Genomic DNA, 22,348 nt, shown 5'->3' on the forward strand with positions numbered 1-22,348 from the left:
TGACCTTAGGTTAATACAGCCACCGTTTTGGTTTTAACTGATGCAAAAGTGTGTCTCCTGCCCAGGAGGAACGGCACGGCAGACGTACACAGCCAATATGTCAGCCGTAGCTTTGAGCGATGCAATAATCCTCTCAACAGGATTTGATTTGCATGCCCTCGTATGCTTCTCACTGCACTGAATATTAATGCCCAATACTGTTTGATAAAGTAAAATCAGAGAATACATTGGGGAGAGAGAGAGCAGTCACTTAGAGCATCGGCCCACGCGTCGCGAGAGCAAACCTTCCGGGGCCGATGCAAGGTACGTTTCAAACCAGCCCTGGGGGTTTGTAGCGGCGTGCCATGTTGCCAACGCTAAGAGCTGGCTTTTAGCAAACATTTGAGATTCTTTGACCAAAAAAAAAAGAAGCCTAAAGCACATTAGCACGGGTGGCCGGAGGGGGCGGTCTGTCTGTCTATGTTTCTGTCTGCTCAAGGGATGTTGTTACCGGAGAGAGCCTCGCTTGGAAACAAGCATTAGGGACGGAGTTCGGGCTTGAGCGTGACAAGAGGTTCTACTGTTCCTACTGTTCCTTAGTCTCCATGGAAACCACAGAGCTGAAACAACAAGTACTGCCGCTGGTAAAATCACTTTATGAAAGTAATTTGCACAGCAAGAGAGATGCGTTCGGATACAACCACGTTAATGGCTGCAAACATGAGCGTACTCTTACTCTTACTCTTTTGACCATTCTTGCGTGTTAAATACAAAGACAGCCCACTTGGATACCGCATTAACTTACGCCAAGCCGCATGAAAAGAGCAAATGTGTGTCATTTAATCCCAGCTGGCTGATGCTTTTATATGGCAGTCAGGTAAACATGCTTATTTTTTAATTCTGTCGCTCGCACTTTACGGGAGGTTTGTAAATGCAGATCAGTTTTCAGGGGGCCTTGTGTCACACACTGAATCTGACATATTTCGTTCTTAGTGTGAATAATGAAACAAGCTCCCCCTGTCATGTGCCAGAGATCCTGTGACAGCACGCTTTAATGATCTTGTTATTGTTCTTTGCAGAACAGATGTTGGTGACTTAACCGTTGTTCACGTTTTTTGATCCCCCTTTTTCCAAGCATTACCATCCCCGTAAATCTCTGTGTTTGATTTGCGCTGCATCTATTGGCATTTTTGTAAGCTTTTAATTATCATAGCTGCTCGCTAAGCCAAAAAATACCGTTATTGTTGCTCATACTTAAGGTTTAGGTTTAGGTTTTTCTGTTGTTGTTTTTTTTATTCAGGTTGTAGCTTATCCGATATGGTATGATCCCATAGAATTTTGCTGGGTCATTCTGGGTTTATAAATCACGTGGGCTCCAAAGCTTCTGAGTTTGTCTGTTCTGTTGTTGCTTCAATCCTCTTTTGGAAGATGAAAAATCTTGCGTTTCCAGTATACCCCATACATATGCATAGTAAGGAGTAAGGTCTTGTGTGACCGTGGGTTTAAATTGAAAGTGGGTCCTGGGGGGTGGGCTCTAATGACTTGGGCCGCCTTCAGTAGCAACACCCTTGAACACTCCATTTAGAACACTCAACCATGTCAAACTCCACTCAGCGCACTATAGCAATCAATCACATTGCAACAAACAACCAGAAGACGTTTGGATTGCGGCAGGAAATTTTGCAAATGCAAAACCACTCACATTTTCTTTTGGAAGTGTAATCATTTAGTTCAATTTTACTCTTCCCCTTTCTTCATCACAGCTTTTAACAGTTTACTGTGATATTGGGAGGAATTCATGTTTTTTGTCTAGATATACAGTGTTCTGAGAATGCCTAGGGAAACTAGTAATCATATTATTGACAAGCTGCCAACATATCAGACATTCTCTGCTGAAGTGTTGTGGCTGAATAACTGTACAACGTCTCCTTTATCTCTCTCTCTTTCTTTCTTTCTTTCTATCTTTCTGGTGGTTTTGCTTTGGTGTGCCATGCTTTATTGTTCTGTGAAGTGAAGACCATGGGACTAATATTGTTGGTGGTATTGCTTTCATGCTGTTTTTCGCCAACATTGCGTAGCTGATTCATGTCTCTCACCAGGCTGAATATTTCCTTTCCCAACCTCCCCAGAGTGAACACAGATTTAGCTGCGGTCCCTTTGCTGGCACGTCTCAGTGCATTGAGTTCACAGGTGTCCAGAAAGCAGGTGATGGATCTCTTGAACGTTCAGTGCATTGTCTCCAGTTATTATCCTCCTGAGAACCTCTAATCCTTCTGTCAACACAAAAGTATATCTCACTGAACGATCAATCCCCGGACACGCAGATCTCCTGCATTTCATTCTGATGGTGAGGGTTTGACAGCTGTGGATTCTGGCAGTGGGATACAATGCATCTTCTAAGCATCCAAACACAAGAAGTTGGCTTCAGATTTTGCCCTATGATTCCACCTTCTTCCTCCTCCTCTTCTTCCTCCTCCTCCTCTGTTTCTTCTAGCCTTTATCTCTCTTTCCATCCGTCATCTCTTGCAGGTGGATTGAGTCAATCTCAATGAGTCACTCCTGTGTACGTATACAGAGTAAAATAAGAGTAAAAGATTCACCACCCACTATTCCACGGGGTGATTGAGAGAGCGAGAGTAACCTTCCTCGCTATAGCTGAAATACATCTGCTCATTTGCACTTTCACTCGAGGACCTCGCTTCCATTTGCACGCTCACTTTTAGTATGTCCGCCCCCTCTCAGGAGAACAAACACCAAGCTTCTTCTCGCACACAAATGTGCGCTTACAACTGAAGAAGGGGGCGAAACTTTACCATCATCTCTCACAGCTATGTGTTACAAAACAATCTGTTGCGGTCTGGTTCTTGTGTTTTTATTGCTCAAAAAACTGTATTTGAGATAAGTGAACCCATTTAATTGTGAAGTACCCTTTGAGTGCACTAAACGGGCAGATGGTAGACAATTCAAGAATGGGTTTGTATTTACATTATCTTTGTTTTCATTCAACTAAAGCCGAAAACGATTTTAGTATGCAAAGACAAATGTGACTGACTGGATACAGGATTCTTTGCTGAATAGAAAGTTCAAACAAATAGCATTAATTTGATTTTTATTTATTTTTTCTGTAACAATGTAAAAGTCTTTACTGTAACTTTTATGCATTCTTGCTGGGAAAAAAAGTAACAATTTATTTTAAAAAGGCAAATCTGACTGACCCCAAAACTTTAAACATCAGTGCATATATACAAATATATTTCAGATTAATAGAAGAAATAATTGACAAATTAATCAATTATCATAATGATCAGTGGTTGCAGCCCAAATACTGATTGGCAAAAAAACAGCATGGCCATTAAGCTAATGAGATACTGGATGAATGGTTATTCCTGTAGCTAGTTAAAGTTTTTTAGAGCTCTTCCCGCAAACTCTTCAATCTATTTCCAAAACCGTTGGTTTATATTCACGGAAAGATGGTGAGAAAAACAGTGCCTCGTGAGAATGCTGCATTGTGACCTGTGGATGCTCTTGTAATTCCAAGCTGTTCATTGCATCACCTGCCAATTTCTGGCAATGTAATCATTCCCTGTAGCACAAGGACACACGCTCGCAGTGAGGCATGATTTCATTTACCCCGTTGTCAGGAGATTTTTATTAGAAGCCACACCAACTTCGTTTTCACAAATTGTGTTTAAAGGCACAGACTGAGCCCGTTCTGTCTCGCTCTGATGCGGACCTGAAGCACTGGCTTGTAAATCTGCATTTAAATTGAATTTAGGACATTATTAGATTTGCCTGAAATAGTGAAGGCTTCGCGTGCGTTGTCTACATGTGACCGGCTCCACGCAAAAAAAACCCCACACACATTTGAGCAGCTGTGTCACATTAAGTAGCTTCATCCGACTGTGGTCACTCATTATACCTGCTTCTAGCTGCGATAGACAGCCTGCGATATCACTCTTTGTGTCATCTAGCTTGACAGAGAATGTGCCAGAATTATGGCCTCTGTTTACTTTTCAGCACCACTTATGATCCATGACTGACTTCATAAAGCCATGTAAGCTGGCTAATAGTTAGTCTATTCCAGTATCATATCAATTTACACTAGACAGTCAGGCATTATCAAGGCCAGACTTATTAAATCCAAAAATATGTTTGTGAAGTCAACGTGAAATCAAAATTGATACTACTTACCTTTTTCTTTATATAGAACCATTGCAACTTTGTCATGATGTAATTTATATCTCACACAATTGTAACTCATTGTAATTGTAATCTCACAATGTGACATTATAAATTTCATTAGGGTCTCTTTTGATGAAATGCTTCCTTGCTGAATAAAATGTAAATAAAATAAAAATAAATAAAAAACTTTTGAATGGTAGTGTATATCTTAAAATTGAGACAATTGTTACTTTAAATGTCACAGTGTGCCTTTTTCTCAAATCTCAGTAAGACAGTATCCATACGTTATTTTTTTCATATTGCATGTTCTTATCATTTAGAAATTTCAGATTATGGAAGTAAACGGGTTGCAAATTGCATTTTATGTTGACTTTAACACATTTGTGAGTTGTTGAAGCTATGACCTAGCAGACCTAGTGCACAAGCTTGATTTATTGATCTTTCCACTATCCATAAAAATAGACAATGTGTATGTGATTTCAGAGCATCTCAGTAATTTATTTATTTATTTATTGACCAGGGGCCGTATTCACAAAGCATTTTATCTTACCACTAGGAGTACTCACTTGGAGACTAAATCGCACTAAAAGATTTTAGCTTGGAGTTTTCTCTTAAAAGTTATTCACAACGCCTTTCAGACCTACTCTTAGTAAAGAAAAATGACAACTCCTAAACTAAGAGTGAGTCTTCGTTGCTATGGATGACGTCATTACTCACGCACGAGCTTGACTGAAGTGACCACCTTGATTGGTTGATGATTGTAACGCGGGAATGATTCCAAACACCTCCCGTACGATGATGAGTGACAGGTCTGAGAATGCGTGCGCTACACAAGTAGTGCGAAGGACGGAAGATGATGAATAACTGAATAAATAGCCTAAATGAATAAACAGTAAGGCAAAACAAATAGCCTAGTAGCCTAATGAAACATATGGATTGATGCAATATCTTTGCAACATTATTGAATTAATCTGTCACTATATGCCTCTGCCTACGTTTGCAAAGAGAAGAACATTTTAATTTGATTCACAATGAAATGTTACAATTAGTTTACATGCAATGAGTAGCCTAGTTTTGGTTGTTGTTGGTGGCGTTATTGCAGCCCTAGTTATGCCTACAATGCAAAATTGTTCCCTCGCGATTGGAAGCTCCTGTAGCCGCCGCGTACGCATTTCAAAACATTGCAACGTGAAATGCCACAAAAAGCGGTTTGTGAATAGGTCTTAGTGAGTTAGGAGTCCTCTCGACTTCTTTTAAGCTGTCCCAGGCTTAGGTGCTACTTTTAGGGCTAAAATGCTTAGTGAATTACTCTTAGTCAAAAAAATGAGGAGTCCTAAAGTTACGAGTGACACGCCCATTATTTTTAGGAGTTGCTCCTAAATTCGCCAGTTAGGAGCTACTTTTAGCCTTAAAATTCTTTGTGAATACGGCCCCTGATATTTACCTTAGCCAATTATAACATAAAATACTCTTTTTGCATCAGTGAGCAGTTTTGCAGCAAGTAGATAATTCATTTAAACAGATTTGTATAGTGCAGTGCTCTAACACATAGTTCTCTTAACATAATTACTATGAAAAAGTGTTTTAGACACTCAGTGCATCAGCTAGTTTTGTAACATGTAAACTTGTTGTGTGGGTGGTGGCTCGAGAGCTGAACGCCGGTATAATAGCACTGTGTCTTTATGTTCTTTTGGTTCAGTTCAGTACATTTCACACTGGGATGTTTCTATCGCTCTCTTAGACTGTCCTCTGCATGGATTCACATCAGCTGAAGCTAATATCATTGACCTGCTGTCGTCTTTCTAATGAATATCTTAGTGATGGAAGGAAGTTGCTCTCCTTAGCAGACACTTCCCATCCATAGTGACTTATGGTGCACTAATTACACGGACAATCCCTCTGGAGAAACCCAGGGTTAAGTGCTGCCCTCAAAAGGCTCATTGATGAATGAATAGGATTGTGTGCTCAGTAACTGTTCAGCCTGCAACCTTGATTTTAGCAAGTCCGATCCTATTTTAATCCTTTGCTCTTCCTCATGTCTTTCTGAACCTGTATGGCTTTCTTCTGTAAACACAAAAGAAGATATTTTGAAATATTGGACCCTTTTAAGTTACTATATATATTGTTGTGTGTTACACTGAAGAAAGAAACCCATACAGAAGGGTGAAGGAAAAATGGGATTCAGCTATAAAGCAGCTCAAGAGAAGACAATTGTCATTTTCCAGTTCAATTTAGTACAAGTTTGTTCTCATCCAGTAGTGTCAGTACAGTCAAATTGATAATATTACTGAATATTAAGTGTATTTTAAAACTAAACAAGCCAAAGGTGACAATGGCCATCACAAAATATTAAAGGTTCACCCAAAAATTAAAACATCATTATCTTATGTTGTTCCAAACCCATACAATTTCATTTCTTCTGTGAAATGCAAAAAAAAGGAGGTGCTAGGCTGACCTTTTCCATACAATGAAAGTGAACTGGGACTGTCAAGCTCCAAAAAGGGCAAAATAGCACTATAAAAATATACCATAAAAGTGTGGCTTGTGCACTAAATTCCAAGGCTTCTGAAGTCATATGATAGATTTTTGTGAGAAACAGACTGAAATTTAAGCCATAATTCCACTGATTTAAAAAAAAAAAAAAAAAAAAATGCTAAAGTGTGTCGGTCTAATGGACCACTTTTATATCTATTCTCTTTTACTCTATGAAAAAGAACCGCTTTGATATTCTGATTAATTAATTTGTAACTCCATGGTTGAACTAAAATCATACAGGTTTGGAATGACATGAGGGTGAGTAAATGATGACAGGATTTTCATTTCTGTCTGAATTACTCCTTTAAACAGCATAAGCAAACCACCATTGAGTTTAATCGTGCACCTGCTCGTGGATATTCTAAACACTGTAGATCACAGAGACAGTCTGCTGTTGGGCTGAATTATTTTCACTCCTTCGAGATCTCCTGTATTCGAGCAGAATTAAATTCAGATGTGTGGGTTTCGTCTGTGCTGAATGTTGAAAAAAATGCAGAAAAATGAATGTTCATCGTTTATGGCAAGAATGAAAAAGCCCATCTATACCGGGCATGATGTGTGCTCATTTAATCCCAAACATTTCCCTTTGTTGGCGTAGGAAATTGTCCTCAAACTGTCAGTAATGAGTGTTTCTGTGATTCAGAGCGTTCTCCTGTTGTTTAATTCTGCAAGCTGCATCACCGCAGCCTTTTTCAGTTTCCCGTTCAGTGGGTTTCTATGCTTCCAATGGTAACGGCCAGAAAAAATATGAAGTCATAACCACAGTATCTGTTTTCCCCTGTACAAAAGCTTAAGAAACATTACCCCAGTCTAATAACGTACACTCTTTGGAAAGGCCTTTTTTAGGAATTAGTGATGAAATCATTCTCTGATGGCCATTTAAAAGGAAAAGTCACTCTCACAGTTGGGTTTGGAACGCCATCAATATTTGGGAGGGCTTAATTTACTCAAAGTACTGGTCTTGCTTGTTTTTCCAACTAGATCTGAAAAGCTTCACCACCACCCTCATTTACTGTACTATACTATAATTGCATAAATTCAGCTGTTATTATGTCTTGTGGATGTGAATAACTGCTAAATCAAGGCAGTACTAAGTAGAAAAACAGATGCTATGTTTATGATCTCTAGGAATGCCCCTGCTGTAGTGTTTACTGTAGTGAAAAGATGTGGTTTTTCATTGCAGCTTGGTTTAGATTAGGTTTCAAATGACATCTAAGCCTGTGCAGGTTCAACATGATTTCTCTTTGCTGCTCATTTGTTGCAGCAGGTGGCTAGAGACCTGCAGGGTGCAAGTGAGTGACCACAACTCAAGATCTCCCTCGCTCTCTCTATCTCTCTTTCTCAGCTTGGTTTCTTGCTTCCAGTACAAGGATTAAACTGATTAAATCCCACCTGCCACAGAGACCCCCTTCCAGGTAAACTACCTCAACATTTCCATTCCCACCTGGGAGAGATGGAGCGAAAAACCCAGATCTAACAAACAGACTGAATCCCGGAGACCACACAGTATTGTTAATGAAATGTTCCTTTGACTTGGATCTTTTCACTGAATCGGTTGGAATCAGTTTGTGGATTTAAATAATTCTTTCATGAATCATTCACAAATCACATTATTTTAATAGCTGAAATTTTACCAATAAAATGTATAGGAAATATGACCTGACTGTATGATGCACATTTATATTTATTTCAATTTTAAAAAATATATATTTATTGTATTTATTTATTAATGTGCCAAAACATTTTCAGCCAAGAGATCATCATTAATTTTAGTTTAAAAAAATTAACTTTGTTTAATGAACACTAGCGTTCAAAAAGTTGTAACGTTTTTTAAAGAAATCTCTTATGCTCACCAAGGCTGCATTTATTTGATCAAAAATACAGTAAAAGCATTACTATTGTTAAATATTATTACAATTTAATATAACTGTTCACTCTTGTAATATATTTACCATTTGAAAATGTAATTTATTCCTTATCCCTCGAGAAACATTTCTTATTATTATCAACGTAGAAAAGAGTTGTACTGCTTAATATTTCTGTGCAAACCGTAATACTTTTTTTTTTTTTTTACAGGATTCTTTAATGAATAGTGTTCGCACAGCATTTAATTATAATGCATCCTTGCTGAATAAAATTCTTAATTTTGTTTCTATGAGCAGAATCGGTCTGCCACAAACTGAACTAGGAAATAGGAAATTATACTTTATTGTCTTTATTGTAACATTTAGAACATGCAATATACCATGCCGGGATATCGGGGACCACGTGATGACATGTAAGAATAATGGCTTCCTTTTTTGAGACAGTTCATTGAAACAAACTGTTCAAAAGAACTGGGGCCAGTTGCATAAACTTAGCCACTTTGTTAAGACTGTGTCTTAAGAACTAGTTTGACCAACTAGCAGTAAGACAAGAGATGATCAGTCTTACGTTTCAATTTAAATGAGACTGCTGAAGTCAAGTCACCTTTATTTTTATAGCGTTTTTTACAATACAGATTGTTTCAGAGCAGCTTTACAGTGATAACAGGAAAATAATGCAACAAAGTTTGTTTCTGTTGTACAGCAGATCTAGAAGAAAATAGCGTCATAGTCCAGCTTAAGTAAGTTCAGTGATGGTTCATTTTTGTTGTAAAAAAAGTTATTAATTTAGTTCATTTATTTATATATATATATATATATATGGTGTCAATGCAGGCAGATCAATAATATTGTTGAATATTAAGTGTCGCCAACTAAGCAAGCCAAAAGCCAAAGGCGACAGTGGCAAGGAACCAAAACTCCATCGGGTAGCAGAATTGAGGAAAAAAAAAACCTTGGGAGAAACCATGCTCAGTCGGAGGGCCAGTTCTTCTCTGTCCAACGAACGGACAGTGTATAATTATGATTCAGGCAGCATTATAGGTCAGAAGTCAGATTGGATCAGAACATTCAGAATATTTATCCAGTTCCTTCTGGTTGAAGATTGGAGTCATCACACCGGTATGGAGACAGGTTTGTTTAGGATCAGTGCCGATCGCTGTCGTGTCGATGAGGCCTTCACAGGGGAGAGTCTAGTTGACAGAATCTCTGCTGACACTTCAGGGATGCGTTGTGGTCGTGTCTAGGTGCAGGTCAACCATCTGATCTGGATACGGCCCGGATCCAGCTGACTACATCATGTGTTGTGGTCATGTCTAGGAGCAGGTCCACCATCTGATCTTGATACGGCCCAGATCCGGCTGACTAAAGTAAACCTCAGAATAAACTGAAAGACTAACATTAGCGTACAGTAGATGCCATTCTTCTTATGATGTAACGAGTACATCAGGTGTTATAGGAAGTGTTCCCGGTTCCAGCTGATCTAGTTTTTGCAGCCTAACAATCATTTAACTGATTTGAATAATAGAAATGTATAATGTTCTATGTGTATGCCAGGTTAAAGAGATGTGTTTTTAGTCTAAATTTAAATTGACAGAGTGTGTCTGCTTCTCGAACAATGCTAGGAAGACTATTCCAAAGTTTAGGTGCTAAATAGGAAAAGGATCCAAGACTTGACAGAGCAGTAAACAGTTAGACAGTATTCTAGGTTACTACGTGGGGAGGTTTTTTGTCCAATAATTAGTCATTATTTTTTTTCAGATTTAAGTAGTATGAAATTACTAGTCATCCAGTTTTTTTAAATCAGCTATGCATTCCATTAATTTTGTGAATTGGTAAGTTTTGTTGGGGCATGAAGAAATATAGAGCTGAGTATCATCAGCATAATAGTGAAAACTAATGCCATGCTTCCTAATGATATCTTCCAAGGGTAGAATGTACAGGGTGAAAAGCAACGGTCCTAGTACTGAGCCTTGTGGTACGCCATACTGAACTTGTGAATGATAGGACATCTCTTCATTTACTGCTATAAACTGATAACGGTCAGATAAGTATGATTTAAACCATGCTAATGCATTTCCACTAATGCGAACATAATTTTCGAGTCTATTCAAAAGAATGTTGTTGTCGATGGTATCAAATGCAGCACTAAGATCCAGTAACACTAATAGAGATACAACCACGATCGGATGATAAGAGCAAATCATTTGTAACTCTAATGAGAGCAGTCTAAGTAGTACTATGATAAGGTCTAAATCCTGACTGGAAATCCTCGCAGATTCCATTTCTTTCTAAAAAGGAACATAGTTGTGAGGATACTGCCTTTTCTAGTATTTTTTACAGAAAGGGTAGATTTGAGATCGGACTGTTATTGACTAATTCTCTAGGATCAAGTTGCATTTTTTTAATAAGAGGTTTAATAATAGCCAGCTTAACAGTTTTCGGTACACATCCTTGTGCCTTTTGATGTAACTGTCTTTAAAATGTCTTGAAGAAAAAAATTAGATGGCTAACTTTTAAGACTAGTCTAAGAAGTTTATGCAACCGGCCACTGATTTGCAGCGAGTCAGAATTCCCATCACTGACAACGGATGTTCATGTATAGCTGTGATATTATTCACAAAATTGTCTAGTAGGCACTAGGCTCCAAATAAGACATGCAGAAAGGTTACCTAAACTTAGACTTTTGACTCCATAAGCTCTGCTTGACTCCATGAGTTGTTCCAAAGTGTTACAATTCAGTCATCGTGATTGTGGAGAGTGAATTTTTGGCAGTTCTGTATCCACTGAATTATTGTTTGGACTTTGTTCAAGGACACACATCCTGTGTTTTGTGCTGCAGGGTTCTTTACGCTGTCATATTTCTTTGATTCATCATAAGGTATTTGTATCATATTTCTTGCATTGTGTGCTTTGGAGGATAATTTGGATTTGGTTCACCAGTCTATTTCAGGTGAAATATTAAAGATTTGTGTGTGGAAAACTTTGTGTGTTAAACTTTTCATACATTGCTTCTCAAGGTAATCATTTCTCTGTAAATACAGTTTCGTGAAAAGTGAAACACTTTGTGAAATTGTAACTTTACAAGTTTTATAGATAGCATGCAACACTCTTTTGAAAATAAAGTTGCTGTAGAAAATCCCTTTGCCGAACTCTTAAGATGGCTAAATTCAGAATGAAGTCTCTATTCCTGTTGTTTTCTCCACTTATTTTTATCTCCCAAAGTGCCCATGTGAGGTAAGGTGCATGTTGGCTAACCTTTGGGGAAAAAGCAGCCTCACACAGCACACTATTTGATATGGCGTTGTCCAATACAATCAGACGGAGGGACTCAAAATTGCAAAAGGGTGAAGGTGAGCCAGGGGGCTCTCGCCAGCTCTCGTTCCTGCTCTGCAGGAGGGTCCAACCTCTCACTCCATCAACACTGCAAATGTCACGGAGCCCCATCCGACAAGGCAAAGTACTGATAAGCACTCCGGTACAGTCGCTCCAAAAAGGATTTGGCCACTTAAGGCACACTTATAACTGGCCAAATGTCACTGTGTTAGATAACAAAATAGGAAAGTATCTGCAAACAACTTTCACTATTTTTGACTTAACTGGTTTGAAGATAATTTTTAGTGGATGTATATTCACATAGGTGTCCTTTTCAACCGGAAAGTTTCCAATTACCCTTTGTTTTCATTTTGCACAGTATATCTATTGTTTTATCATTTAAAACCCTGCTTGTGCTGTCTTTCTTTGGTATTTTTACGATATAATGCAGTGATGGTCAAACATTTTTTAGTGTTGCTGATGTGTCCAAATGTTTTTTGGCTACTGTATGTTGCAATTGTATTAATGGAGCGAAAGTCTGCTGGCCGTTTGCACAAAGAGGAAACCTCTGAGAGACAAGTGCCGCTACCAGATGTTGCTGAGGCGTTTCATTTCTCGAATCGTACTTGGAAGCACATGGCTAGATGATGAAACGGAGTTGAAAGAGAAACTTGGGTCAAGGCTGATTTGAGTATACCTGTTATCTGTCAAGACGGATATAGTCTCGCGCCCGTCTACCAACACCTTTCCCTTTTTTTTAATCCAATTTTACAACCAATTTATAAATAAATATATTTTTTTTACTTTTTTTATAAGAAGTCTTAAGAAGTTCACCAAGGCTGTATTTATTTGATAAATAATACAGTAAAAACAGCAATATTGTGAAATATTATTACTATTTAAAATAACTGTTTTATTCCTGTGATGCAAACTTGAATTTTCAGCATCATTACTCCAGTCTTCAGTCACTAATATGTGACCCTGGATTGTCACGTTACTGTCAGTGTTGTGTTTCTATTTTTCTGATTAGCTCATCTGTTTCCCTGGTTACCCTCTTTAGTTCATTTGTATCACCTGTGTCTTGTTAATGACCTTCATTTGTATCACCTGTTTTCAGTTCATCTGTGTGTATTTAGTTTCCTCTGTTCAGTCTGTCCTGGTCGGCTGTTAGTTGTATGTAGAGTGTGTGTTCTGCCTGTTTATACCTTTTTGGATTATATTTTGGAATTGAACTCTTGCATTGAAGCGCTCTGCCTTCCTCACCTTCTTCCGCCTGCACACACCTGTGACATATATCATCTGAAAGCTGAATAACTAAGCTTTCCATGGTTTGTTAGGATAGGACAATATTTGGCCAAGATACAACTATTGAAAATCTGGAATCTGAATGTGCAAAAAAATTTAAACATTGAGAAAATTGCCTTTAAAGTTGTCCATTTATGTGCATTTATTTTGTGCTGCATTCACTCACAAAAATAAATGTTTTATATATTTACGGTAAGAAATAAACAAAATATCTTCATGGAACATGATCTTTACCTAAAATCCTAGTGATTTTTGGCATAAAAGAAAAATCGATCATTTTGACCCATACAATGTATTTTTGCCCATTGTCACAAATATACCCGTGCCACTTGTGACTGGTTTTGTGATCCAGGGTCACATATGCTGATTTGGGATGGGGATCAATGTTGAAATCAGTTGTTGTTGAAATCAGTTGTTGTGGAAACTGCATGTTTTATGAATAAAGAGTTCAAAAGAACAGCTTTTTTTTTTTTTTTTTTTTATAATATATTTTTTTTTGTACATTAGAATGTTTCTTTTGAACAGTATCATAGATAATCACAATTTTCAGAACTTCATAATTGGCTCAAGCTGAAACATCAAACCTCATATCTTCTTAAACCGTTAACCTTTGTTCACATTTACCATAAATACAGATTTTTTCCAGCCAGCAGGTTGCAGCTAAATGACAAATTAGCCTTTTAGAAAGTGTATATAACAATAAATTGCAAAACATGATGCAATAATGTGTGTTGAAAGGGAAGAAGGAAATGTTTTCTGAGGAACCTGAAGACTACCTGCTGAAAAATTCTCAGCTTTGCTAACAAGCCGTCAGACAAGACGGCTTGTTTTTTTTTTTTTTTGTTAAAAACCACCTGTTGTTTATCTGGCTGCGGTATTTCAGCTCAGGATTATATGCTGAAAATGATTTTAACCTTTCATTTACCTTTACTAATGACATGCAGCTCACAAGCTTTCAGGGTTGCAGCTGATTTCTTCAGCATTGTTAGGAGGAGCTAACCTTGGAAACAGCTTACCAGCATGATCATTACCTGCATCAACAACTGACTGCAGTAGATGTTGGAGAGCTCTGTGTGAGTGTTCAAGGCTCTATAGCCTGTTGGTGGCTGATTGGAGAGGGTTTGGTGATGTTTTTCCATTTTAAGAGGTTAATTATATTACAGCAGAACCGGATGCATAATCAACAAACATTTTTTACAGCTTTTACCCCATTTTACATGTTTTTTAACCTCTAAATTAAAACAGATTGAATTACTATCAGCATAAGCAAAAATAAAATGGATTCAAAAAGGGAAATGAAGAGTTTATTTTTGCCCTCTCCATTATCAAGGTAAATGCAAATCCTGATACGGCCTTGTTCAAATCGCATACCTAGAATCCATGTAAATTACACTGAACTCTATCTCTTCTCACAACATGCTCTCTGGCTGTCACCGCCGTTTCCCAGGTAACAGTCATTACGTTCATCGGTTTCATTCTCGGGATGCTGATGTTGTTTAAGAGATGGTGAATCTATTTGAAAGACACATACATTCGAGTCTCTGATACGCCTGATAACTGTTGCAATTGATAAACAAATCACAGCAGAAGCTCACTGCCAATTCATATTCTAATTCTATAATCTTCTTGAACAGAGTAAAGAGAATGAACATTTTGTATTTTAGCCTTCAAATAACTACTAAGTGTTTTTGGACATGGAAATATCAATATGATTATTATTCATTATTATATTTATGTATTTATTTTCAGCTTTTTTATAGGATTTTTAATGAATCTTTCTGCAAGTAACATAGTAATGCCAGTAGTTGGTGACAAATTACTATGTTTTTAAGTGACTCACTGCCTTAACTAGTGAGTCATTGAATCATTCACTCAAGAGATTCGTTCTAATATCGCTGTTTCATTCAGGAAGTACATGTCGCACTGTGGACGCGCAATGCCGTAGTATGGAGTTTGTTTTCATTGGCAGAGCAAAAATACATTTTTGTGTGTGTATGTTGCTGAATATGTTTTTTGCCTATTGTGTTTTTTTATTTTATATAAAAGTGGTTTCACCATGGCAATACCGAATGCTCTGAATAATCAGAACAACAATGATTGCTTGTGTTGCTTTTTGTTTGAATCATAAAGATGTGGTTTATATTTAATGTTTTTTTTTTTTTTTACAATGCACATCATAAATAATCACTGACTCTGCTGCTGTTTTCTCCCATGCTCTGTATGTGCTTGTCTGCTTCATTACACCTGATCTGGCCAAACACAGCTATTCGGCTGCAGAGTGCATAATGAAGAACAGTTATTACTGTAGCCCATTTCACACACACAGTTTATCCTGTCATTGGTTTTAATGATTGGCCTTGACCACAGTCATGTCTGCCCTGCAACACAGCATCTTGTCTTTTTGTAATGGTTCGCTAGTATTATCCCCTGCAATTTAGCCTGGTGTCGAGGTAGAGTATAAGAGTGGTTAAATAAGTACAGAGAAAAAGAGAAACTGTTAAGGAAATACATTTACTTTTTTTTTTTTTTTTTTTTTTTTACTTTTTTTTTGATGCATGGAATCCAGATCTTTTCAAAGCCAATTTAACAATCCACAGGAAATACAGGAAATTCACAAGTTTCATAGTTAAAAAATGAACTCAAGTCATATTTACCACAGGGAATCTCAGTGAGAATTTTGATACCTGAGATCGCGAGTTGGTCGTGCCATAAAATTTAAACATGGCTGACTGGAGAATGATTGCTTCTATGACTGGTATTCTTTATTAGTTTTTTTTTTTCCATAACAGCTACATCACCTTGTCTTGTTGTTAATATATTTTACGTAGCCTATATTATTATGAAGCGTATTGTATGTTTTATACACAGCGAAAATAGCATGTATTTGACCGAAATTCCAGAATTGTCAGCAAGCTGACTATTCTAGATAGTGCAGCAAATGTTCATATAGCTGTCAATGAATATCATTTAAATATCAAAATGATATTTAAATATCATTTAAATATTGTCAATTAAATATCATTTTGGCTTTAAAAATAAATAGGCAAGAATAAACCTGGTGTCCTCCATGATTCCTGCTCTTTCCTACAACAAAGCACTTGAATGCGATAAGCTCGTAATCAAGACTTCAGAAGTGGGAAGTAGGACATTTCCGAGAGCACACGAAGGCAGCATAATATTACTTCCTAACCACCATGGATGTTGACCTTTGACCCTTAGCCATCATTTTATGACTGTTGTCTTTCTTATGTCACAGTGGCTGTGTCTGAAATCGCATTCTCTTAAGTACTGCTTTTTAATAAGTAATTACTTTGTGACTGTTAAAGTATGTTCTATACTGTATGAATGGGTGCAGTAATCCGGTCATATTACATTTGTCATGTTGTCTACCAGCTTAGCTGCAGCATCGTGTGATAGTAAAGTGTCTATCAGATGCACAGTTACGTTTAATGAATACCGTGAATTCGGACATACTACTCTTTTCACATACAGTGCAAGTAGGGAAGTATGTTATTTCGGATGCAGTCTGTTTTTATGACAACATAGAAACTGCTGACAAAATGTGATAGTGCACAAAGCACTCTGAAATACTGTATTTTATTGCAGTGGCCAGATGTATAACTCTTAAAATGAATCATTTTGGCAGGAAAAAAAAACATATTGCTAATGATTATTGCCTTATTTTGAAGTCAAAATAATCCCTGAGAAAATTTTACTTTGTGATTTAGACAATTCATGCATCAAAGCGGTTAAACTAATACAGTGTGTCAAAACCTTAATGATGAGGACCATCATTACCCATCTGAAGCAGCACATCTCTGATGGTTTCATTAAGCTTTGAAATATGCAGCGTTTTGCCTCATCTGAACCATGAAAACACACTTGTTTTATTAAACTGAATGTTCTGGTCGGGCCACAGAGCTTCAAATCACGGCTATGAATTTTGATGCCAGTCGGAGGGCCAAGTTCAGTTATTACATGTGGTTCTCATTAAACTCAGCAAATGGGAATAAAATATGTCTGTTTCAGCGCTCAGATGTACAGGTGGAGAGGGAGACATCTGTCGATGGAGTGTGTGCATTTGTAATGAAGCGAAGTGGACTTGTTCTGGCCTGTGCATTGCAGTCAATGATGTTGTAGAAAAAAAAGAAAAAAACATCTTTTACACGTAAATTAGAAGAGATTTTCTTGAAAAACACTGTTTTGAACACATTGTAACCATGCTTTTTTTTCATCTCCATAATTGGATTTTGTTTTACAGCCACAAATGCAGTTTTATATAACCAAACAATGTTTGTGAGGCAGCCACAAAACATACTACAAGACGCCTCATTGAGCTTGTCTAGTCAGCCTCGACTTGTTGATGGCTCATACTCTGCCTTACTCCTTTTGCTGTTTAGCTCACACTGACAGCCTTTGGTTCCTTGTTTTATTTTTTGTACTTTTGTTCAGACAGACCAAATGACAAGAGAAAAAGCACATTTGCAGCTTGTTTTTTTTTTTTTTTGGTGCAAAGTGCACAAATGTGCCACACTAGCTTATGATTAAAGCAGCTTTAGTGTGCATTATACCTCCCGGAGTGCCGTGCAGCAGCTTTAGATGTACCTCTGCCATGCTAAAAGCATGTTTGCTTTACTGTTGCCATCATTTTTTACCAGCATTACAAGGATTTGTTAACCATTACATAAAGAAATTCAAGACTAAGTCGACACAGCCATGGTCTGCAGTTTTTTGGCCGCACTCAGGCTGATTATGTTTCTCAGCTTGACCTCTGATTCATACAACGAAGGATCTCGGATCTCTTTTAATTGAGCAGCGAACTGGAAATGACCCTTTTCCTTTCGTCACATACATGATTAGATATCTCCGTGGCACATTACACGAGATCCTTCTTCATTACATGTCCGATTGGAGCTGTCATTGTGTCATATAAATGGACATGGTACTGTTCACGCTTATCAAATCATATTAGGGGCCAATTTATTCAGCAATGTCGCACTAACATTACGACTCGGTTTTATTATAGAAGAAGTATGTGATCCAGATCTCCAGTCAGGATGAATAACTGTGAGTAAATGAATAGAGACTAAGTTAAGGCGGGCGTACACTGTGCGAGTACAGGCACTCGGGAGGTCGTGAGCCATTGATAATCAGTTAACAGATAATTGTGTCAAAGCAACCGGTACATGGCACTACTGTACTGCACGGCGGCAATTCATGCTGAACACGGAGACTGGAGCTTTCAATGTTTCTGCTATAGCTTCAGATAGAAAAAAGAAAGAAAATGAAAAGTCAAGTGTGCAAACGATTTTGTGAAAAGACGACTAGAGAGTCTATTTGTATGTGTGTCACTCACTGGGCTATAATAATATTCATAGATCTAGTGTATGTGACAAGGTTGTGCATGATTTGGGGACAGCTAACATGTTTAAAAATTGTCTAGAGGTGCTCATAACTTGGCTTGGTTCGTAATTCCTCTCACACAGTTTGAGCCGCGACCATACGATTTCCACACGATTTCTCCTGAGAGAATCGAATCGCCTGCAAGCTTGACCGACAGCAAAAGTCGTACCGTGTACACCCGTCTTAAATGATTGTATAGAATTAAAAACTATTTAAATTAATGATCTTACTTATAACAAATGTGTATGCTAAAATGACATGTAATTTAGCCACTTACAGGAACCTTGCCCCTGAAGTAATGTGGGGTTGCACTTTATTTTAGTTGTCCATGTTGCAGTATAATTATACATTTAAGTACTGAGTAATATTAATTAACTACATGTACTACTTAATATATGGTTAGTTGCATGTAATTATGCATAATTTGTAGTTATTACTATAGTAACTACTTATAACGTGTTACAAGGACACTGTAAAATAGTGTTACCACGTGTGGTTAGGCGTGTTGTCAATGACGCAATAGTAAAGATTCATGGATTGTCCCTGACTGGGCTCAAACCTACAACTGTCAGTGTTCAAGTCAAGATCATTATCCACTACGTCACGAGTCACGACACCATATTGTACAACTAGTGCTCCTTACATGAGGAGAAACGAATCACAATTAATCTTAATAGAGTTTATTTGTATCTATTAAGTGTTATTATTATCTATTAAAGTATTTAATAATGTCTTGAATTAACTTTTATTTTTACATTTTATTTGTTTTTAATACATTTCTATTTAGTTTTTAAAAATTTGTTTTAGTAATCTTAATGCTTCAACTAATTTTGTTTCAGCTTTATTTTAATTAATAAAAACGTTTTGTAATAGTTTTTGTTTTAGTTAACAATAACAACACTGTTTTGGCGTTTGCACACTCTAATAAACAAATGCTTAGCACACACAAATATTGGGTGAAATATTTAATTTTAAATGTTTGTTATTAATACAATGTTGTATAAGTATATTATATTTTAAGCATTTTTATAATCCACATTATTAAATGCATTTTTGCGTTAAGTTTGTTAGAGTTTATTATCGGATAGGTTTCTCGCAAATAATATATGTGCCTATGATGTCTTAAAGCAGGGTTCACCAATCTCGGTCCTGGAGGGCCGGTGTCCTGCAGAGTTTAGCTCCAACCCCAATTAAACACACCTGAACCAGCTAATCAAGGTCTCACTAGGCATACTAGAAACTTTCAAACAGGTGTGTTGGAGCTGGTTGGAGCTAAACTCTGCAGGGACAGCGGCCCTCCAGGACCGAGATTGGTGAACCCTGTCTTAAAGGGATAGTACACCCAAAAATGAGGGAGAGTCAATGATGAGATTTTTATCAATTTTTATTTTTGAGTGAACTAGCTAGGTTCAGAACTTTCCTGATATGTTCCTCATCGCCCTCTCACTCATTTCTATCTCTTTTGTACCAGTCTTCCTCCCCAGAGCGCTCAGGTATTCTGCTTCTTTGGCCGACGATGATGAGCTAGTTTCCTCTAATCGTTTCCCGCTCTCTAACGTACCTTCTCTTGCTCTCCTCATCTGTGCATGAGTGAGTGCAGGAAAAAGTCCCCAGAGCTTTGAAAGTTTTGTCTTTTCTTTGTCTTGACCGTCTGCTTCTTTTTCCACTCCAGGAAGTTCCTGTCATAGCAACACGCTCCCCGCGTTGGTTCGGACTCCTTCACTAATGATGCAGTCCGGTCTGGACATGAAGCCTTTCATGACCTTCCCTGTGGAGAGCTCCTCTCCGGTCGGCCTGTTCCCTAATTTCAATACGGTAAGCAAGCCTGCTTTCATCTCCTTTCTTTTGGCCGTCTGCCTCTTTAATGTTGGCCTCGTTCCTGTGTGGGTTGACACTGATGGAATTAAAACCTTCTCTGAAGATTCAGAATAACATTGAGTATGGGTAGATAATGTTCTTTATGTTAAATGTATATTGTTCCTCACAAACTGCAGCTTGTGTGGTTGTTTGGAAGAGAGTCCAATAATTGTGTGCTAGAGGCTATTTAGAATGGCATACTACACTGGAGCCTCAGCCAAAAATGAGGTTAGCAGACAGCAGGGAAAAAACAATACTGAATGCAAATAGCAAAATTCAACTAGTCATATAAACCATGCATAGGACAGCAAAATAAACTGGCTTTTCGATGTTTAAAAGGTATTTTTTACTTCCATTTTTTATTTTGTGGCTTGCAGAAACCTAGAAACTTGCCAATCAAGTTTCAAGCTCGCATCAGCTGACTCTCAGCTGATCCGCGTCTACCTATAGGAATATGACACATATCACTGTATTCATATATAAGCTCCTTCAGTATTATCAGCAGCTATTGTGTTCTCAGGAGCTTATTACCCTCCTCCATCCCCAACTCCTCTCGTCCAGTCAGGATTTGCTATTCTGATTCCCCTTTGAATCAGACTAAATTCTCAAATTATGTTGTTCATTAAAATATTGACATTAATGACATCTGCAATACATTCATGTTGGTTCTGTTCTGTTAACCCTAAGGGAGGTTATTGCTGCTCTCCCTGCTCTTATCCATGCTAGGCTGCATATAGGTGGTCCTTATTTTTAAAGTCTCCAATTGTCATGCTCTTAACCCTTCAAATTGTTCCTTTATATAAGAAAATACAGCATGCCAATTTGTATGGCAGTAACATAATAATTACTGGTAGCTCAATAGCTTTAAACTTTCTGAGATTTTGATGATTTTTGTAAAAACAGATCATTTGAATTGGTATTGTACCTGGCTAGTAAAATTCCAAAAGAATCTCCATAAAAACATCTAATGCACCATATATTCCTAAATATGTATTTTAGATACATATCTCAGTTTACTGATTGTAGAAACTAAATCCAAATTAATCCATCCATGACCCGTTTTAGCAGATTTACCTTTCCTGGTGGAATCAATACATATTTCTATTGATGATCACCTTGGTTATTGTTTGGGTTTAGAGCACATTTTTGGGTTAAAAAAATTACATTACGTTCCTTGAAATTGACCCGGAACTTTGGCCGAATCAAGCAGATTATCAGGAGGCACAGGCAACCACACATGCAATGAAAGTAGTCGAGAGAGGAGTGGCTCTGATTCAAGAATACAATGCCTATCTCACACACTCTGAAGAACAATTGCAGTTTCTCCTTCATGTGGTGGAAGATCACCGACGGATCTATCCAGACTGCAAAAAGTCAACACTGGCTGCTGAGCATCAGAAATGAGGGATTGTTGAAAACTTTGTGCTTTTTTGAGATTGTTGTCATTGTTGTCATGTCAGTGTTGCTCTGATTTCAATAAAATGTAGTTCATTTGCAGCATATCACAATAACGCCGCACAGCTTAACATAGGCAATCTTCCACAAGATTGAGCTACCTCTAAATATCATTTTTTTGTCAACATTTTTGCATATTTCTTATTTTGAAGTTAAAAGGAACAGTTTAAGAGGTTAAGACACTAACATTTTGCACAAAAAAAAATTGGACTTGATAAGGACCACCCTAATGCGCAGGGAGTGAACAGAACCACACCGCTAATCCTAACTATATGCAAATGGTCAATCGTATTTGACGATAGTGGTCCTGACAGAATTGAGTATTGTTGGGCCTATGCAGTTAGTGACAATATTAATAAATTTCAGTGAGAATTCAATGCCATTTGGGTTCTTTTTCAGCAAACGTGCTAATTCCAAGCACTAGCACTATTTCTGACACGAAGAACAAATAGATT

The 22,348-nt window shown here is 37.6% G+C and overlaps 1 protein-coding gene across 6 annotated transcripts in view; it reads left to right on the top strand.

The window, feature by feature from the left end:
- The window catches only part of znf385b (zinc finger protein 385B), a 138,851-nt gene that overhangs the window by 76,220 nt on the left and 40,283 nt on the right, over positions 1-22,348 (top strand). For all 6 annotated transcript variants that reach the window (XM_084420919.1, XM_084420917.1, XM_084420916.1 and 3 more), the window contains one exon: positions 20,254-20,396. In XM_084420919.1, the coding sequence (XP_084277045.1) occupies positions 20,254-20,396 (143 nt within the window). The remainder of the gene's footprint in view (positions 1-20,253; positions 20,397-22,348) is intronic.

Source organism: Rutilus rutilus (assembly GCF_951802725.1).
Source record: "Rutilus rutilus genome assembly, chromosome: 10".
Taxonomy (NCBI): Eukaryota; Metazoa; Chordata; class Actinopteri; order Cypriniformes; family Leuciscidae; genus Rutilus; species Rutilus rutilus.